This window comes from Corvus brachyrhynchos, unplaced genomic scaffold (assembly GCF_000691975.1).
Source record: "Corvus brachyrhynchos isolate BGI_N302 unplaced genomic scaffold, ASM69197v1 scaffold140, whole genome shotgun sequence".
NCBI classification, from domain to species: Eukaryota; Metazoa; Chordata; class Aves; order Passeriformes; family Corvidae; genus Corvus; species Corvus brachyrhynchos.
The window spans coordinates 1,096,675-1,101,868 of NW_008235809.1; the positions used below are offsets into that span (position 1 = coordinate 1,096,675).

The 5,194-nt window shown below is 57.0% G+C and overlaps 1 protein-coding gene across 1 annotated transcript; it reads right to left on the reverse strand.

Moving 5' to 3' along the window:
- Nucleotides 1-992: 992 nt before the first annotated feature.
- On the reverse strand, nucleotides 993-4,760 carry LOC103611782 (gamma-secretase subunit Aph-1b). The gene is made up of 6 exons (XM_017727406.1): nucleotides 4,459-4,760; nucleotides 3,284-3,357; nucleotides 2,990-3,112; nucleotides 2,512-2,639; nucleotides 2,157-2,280; nucleotides 993-1,919 (listed from the first exon to the last, which is right to left on the reverse strand). The coding sequence occupies exons 1-6, from the start codon at nucleotides 4,743-4,745 to the stop codon at nucleotides 1,882-1,884; spliced, it is 774 nt and encodes a 257-aa protein (XP_017582895.1). The 5' UTR covers nucleotides 4,746-4,760; the 3' UTR covers nucleotides 993-1,881.
- Nucleotides 4,761-5,194: the final 434 nt, after the last annotated feature.

Consider the following 5,194-nt stretch of genomic DNA (forward strand, 5'->3'; position numbering starts at 1 on the left):
GGACAAGGAAGACCAGTGCTCCAGCATCCCTTGGCTGCACAAGCTGCCCACATGCACTGTTTGTCTAGGGGCAGCATTTGGTCCCAATAGATATTTTTGTTATAAAAAAGGTTAAAAGTATTAAAAAAAAAAGTAAAATCCTACCATGGCACCAGCTGTCTCTGCTGTCTTTGTGAGAAGCCGTGGGGCAAGAAAGAGCGCCCTAAGGAAGACCAGTGCTCCAGCATCCCTTGGCTGCACAAGCTGCCCACATGCACTGTTTGTCTAGGGGCAGCATTTGGTCCCAATAGATATTTTTGTTATAAAAAAGGTTAAAAGTATTAAAAAAAAAAGTAAAATCCTACCATGGCACCAGCTGTCTCTGCTGTCTTTGTGAGAAGCCGTGGGGCAAGAAAGAGCGCCCTGGTGCAGCTGGACCCACAGCAGAGAGGGGTGTGCAGGGACCCCTTCCCAAACAGCAAAGACAGCATCAGCCTCTGTGCACCGGGCAGAGCTCCAGAGTAAGCAGCAAAAGGCTTCTTGTACAGCCCAGCCCTGCCCTCCATCACTCTGGGACTTCTTCCTCCTCTTATTTGTGCAAAGCATTGGAAAAACATAGCTTGGTAGGACTGAAGAAAGGCAGAGCTGAAGGTGGCAGAGCCACTGCTTGCTTGCTGGCCAGCCCCCACCCAGCTCACCCCCAGCTTTATCATAGCTAGATTAGCCAGAACAACCCTAGATCCATGGCTACCTCCCACCTTTCATGATGGCTTCTGTGGAGCTGGAGCCAAGTCCCAGGAAGCTTTATGGCCATGGCAAAACCAGGAGAAAATGGCTCTGTCCTGTCTGGGAGAGGAGAGGAACCTGCAGGTCTCCAGCCCTCAGCAGCCTCCAGGCAAATGGGGCCTGCAACTGCCAGACCATCCCCCTCCAATCATATCAGCACAGGCCACTGCCACCACTGCTTGTACCCTCCCCACAAGGGCAGTGCTGATGGCCACACACACCCCCACTTGTCTGTGGTACTTAATTTTATTGATATAAAAGCCCACTGTGGATAAAACTGCCTTTTCAGCCCAATGGCAGTTTCTCCCTCCCAGCCCTGTGGCACAGAACCAGGGCTGGTACCCGCCTGAAAATCCCCAAGAACAGGAGAGGGCAATGATCCATTGGAATGGTCCCTTGAACCCCCTCCCAAATCTGTGCCGGCAACAGCTGTGGCATTGCATCTCCTCCCAAGCCCTCCACCACCCTCCATGTCCACTGGGTCTTTTGCATACTGTCTTTTTCCCTCTTCTCCTCCCATCCTGCAAGCTGTCAGTACCCGTGGGTCCCCCAGCACCATCCTGCTGCACCAGGATGCCGGCTCACTGCGCTACTGCAGGGCAGTGCCAGGGCCATGGCTTCTGGGGCGGCAGGACTGGGCAGAGAGGTGGAGAAAGGAGCACTACAGCAGTCAGCCACGACCCAGGGCACGGCAGCACTTTGCAAAGCCCCTTCCTCCACCCTGCAGCGAGGAGGCAACGCAGGCCCCCTGCCCTGGCATGGGGGGCAGCACATCTGTGGCAGCGGGGGGAGAAGCGATGGGTTTCTTTGGGCTCAAGCCTCCGGCAGTCACAGGCAGGCTAACTAGGGCTGAGCTCACAGCAGGGCCAGCAAAGTTGGGTCCCCCAAAACTGAGGTGTTTTATGGGGACTCCCAAAGGGGCGTTGGAGTGAGCCAGTCTCAGCCACACCGGTCGGCTGGCTGCCACAGCTGGACCCCAGCGCCTGCCCCACCAGGGCTGGCCAGGGTCCCCCAGTCCAGGAGAAAAGATATTGCAAAGAAGGTGATGGCCGATCCTGCCGCCAGGATAGGAGGGGAGGGGAGGGGTGGCTGGGCACTGGAACATCCTGCAGGGCCTCAGGATCCTGGCTGGGGGCTGGCTCCACTCCGTAAACCTGCAGGAACCAAGAAGAGAAGTGGTGAGTTTTCACCAAACTCTTTACCCCACTTCTCCTAGGAGAAGCAACAACCTAACCATGGCCTCAAAAACTCCCTGCTCCTCTAAAGTGGGAGACGAGGGGATGACACCCTTGTTTGAGCCACAGAGAAAACCTCTCGCCACCCCAGCACTGGTCCTGGTACCCCATGAGACCCAAAGTGTTCCCCCACGCCCTTTTTGCAGCGGTACTTACAGAGCAGGAAGCGCCGCAGGTTCTGCGCAGATCCCCCCGAGAGCAGGTACGCCCAGGCAGCGGCAGCAGCCATCAGCAGGTAGGAGGGCACCAGGCTGCCCACGTACAGGGGGTTGCAAAACGACTGCGGGAAGAGGCACAAGGAGAGAAGGGTGAGCAGGCAGGAGAGGACAGGAACAGGATGTGTGGCAGTGTCACCACCTCAGTGAATGGAGTGGGACAGGTGGCACCAACCCCAGGATTTGGTTTGTTAAGGACCAGCTGCTTCACTAGTGCCAAAGGCTGTTTCACCCCAGCATGGGACCAGTACTCTGAATACAGGTCCCAGTGCAGAGCCCTACTCCCAGTTACTCACCGACCCCGAAACAGTGAGATGCATGATAACGACCGCTGCGATCTCCCACCAGCGCCGGTGCTCGCAGCCATGAAAGAAGAGGATCCCCCAGAAGGTGTGAAGGAAAATCAGCACCATGGTCATAAAAGCTGCAGGGAGAAGTGGAGGTGTCACCAGGGAATCACCCACCTCACCTGGCCTGCAGGCCTGGGGAAGGGATGGAGATGAGTCAGTAAAGGGGGGATAGAGAAACAGCATGGCTGGACTGGGAGGTGCTGGGTCAGACTTTGATTGTGGGAGACATGAAAAGAAGAGCAGGGAGAGTCACAGGGAACAGCAAGAAGGGCTTGTCACAGAGAGATGTAACAAGGGACTATAAGGAGCTCAGGTGGGTCAGGGTGCAGCATGGGCAAGACAATGTAAGAGGGAAAACTCCAGCGCCTCATCTGCTGCCTCTCTGGTGGGGCAGAGATGTGAGCGAAGGGTGCCACTTACTCACCTGAGGTCAGGAAATACAGCTGTGAATCCCCATGGATGCCCACAGTGCCAGGCCCTAACGCGTCTGCCAGGAGATTGATCATGGAGAAGGCGCCGCTCATGAGACCAAAGCCCACGCCAGCCACTGCCATGACAGGGACACTGTTAAGCTCTGAGCCTCCCAAGGGCCACGCCATGTACCACCCAGCCAGCTTTGGCGTGAGAAATCTCTCTTTGCTCCCAGCACCATGTGCAGCCCTGCCCAGCCTCACCCCCTGTCCTGTGCTCAGGCTGCTCTGCTCTGCACAGCACTCACCATATGCCATTTGCTGAATGGAAATGGGGGAGCAGCCGTCCTCACTGAGGGCCACCAGCCCCTCGATGGCCTTCCTGTGGGGTGAGAGCACACTGGAGCCCAGCACAGCCAAGCCACCTCCCGAGGCATGGTGCAGTATTCACTCTGCACCATGCCACCTTCCTGGCAACCTCCCCCTCCCCGAGCAACACCCACCACGGAGATCCTCCGTGTGACTGTACCACCAGACAAATCAGGCATGTGAAAATCATGTGAGGCCACACGGAAAGATTTTCCACAGAGGAATGTGGGTGCCAGCCAGCCCGGCAGAACAGGGCTGGTGTGAGCAGGACGCTGGGTGTAAGGCAAGCAGCACCCCCGCATGGAAAGCAGCCCCACTGCAGGCGTGGGAGGCTGTACCTGATCTCTGCACTTATACTGAGAAGATGTTGACAAACAATGCAGGAGGTGCAGGGAAGAGCTCGAAGAGCTAGAAAAATTCTTTCGGGGGAGAAACTGGGAGAGGAGAGGCTTCATAATTTATGCCAGCTAGAGGTGTGACAGGTAAAGAGCATGCCAGGCAGCTCCTCGGCCCGGGGAGGACAGCAGCACTTGGGACCGGAGATCCGCAAGGCAAAGGAAACGCAGTAGTTTGTGTCAGAGGCTGCTCCGTGGAGCTCTGCTACCCTCTGCCTGCCTGCCTCCGGCAGTGCCCTGCCGCAGGGAGCAGCATGGCCTGCAGACATGCTCCCCCCAGCATTCTCCCAGCTTCCAACCGGGAAGACTAGGGAGTATGAAGGACACCTCCCCATGCCTGCCTGCCCAGCCCCAGCACAGTGTCCATCCATACACAGGACAGGGTGCAGCACGTGCTTCCCTGCCAGTACAAGCCCCTGCGCTCCAAGACAATGGTATCAGGAAGGCTGGGAACTGCCAAAGCTGCAATGAGACTGTTTCCCAGCTTGGTCAGGGCACCAGATCCTCCAGAGCTTAGGGCTGCTCTGCCCCACCACCTGACACCCACTAAGGTCCACACACAGAAGCAGGTGCCACCCATGTGCTCCCAGTAAGCAGTGAGGCAGCTTCGTGCCACACTTGACATTGCCCCCAGTCCAGCAGCTCACAGACGGAATCTGGCACCACCATGGCTGGGAAGACTGTCCAGCAGTGCTGGCACAGCAGGGAGATGCCGTTACCTGAGGAGCTTGTAGTAAAGGAAGCGGAAGGCCTCCTGCAGCAGCACAGAGAACATCACCCCAAAAATCAGGAGCCCCTTCTGCAGCCGCTCATCCTGGGGGTCGCTGGCTTTCACTGCGATGAACCAGATGAGGGACGAGAGCAGCAGCGACACCAGCCAGAAGAAAGCCCTGTAAGACACAGAGCTTGCTGGCACCGGTGCTGTGCTGGAGCTGCTGCTGTGTTGGGACTGGCACCGGCAGCTGTGCCCCGGCCTTGCCCACTCTCTGACCAGCACCAGTGCCATTATGGTACCAGTGCTGGGCGGCTGGTGCCTGTACTGGTCCCACCACTGTGTTGTGCCTGCACTCCTGCTCCACTGGTCACCAGAACTGGCAGCAGTCGCCCTGTTGTGCCCGCAGCAGTACCAGCACCTGTTCCAGGCTCATATCCACGCCAGTACCAGTTCCAGTACCATATCCTTCTGGTCCCACAGTGGTACTGGTACCAGTTACCCAGATGCACACAAGCACCAGTACCACTACCAACCCTTCACTGGTACTGTATGAGTGCTGGTGTCCACAATGTGCCAATGGCTGTGACAGTAAGAGAAACAATATTTGTGCTCTTACCATGCAAGCAACAGCACCAGCATGAGTACTGGTGACTCCAGTGAGCCCACAACAGCACCAGCATGAGTCCTGGTGACTCCAGTGAGTCCACAACAGCACCAGCATGAATCCTGCTGTGTTTGCT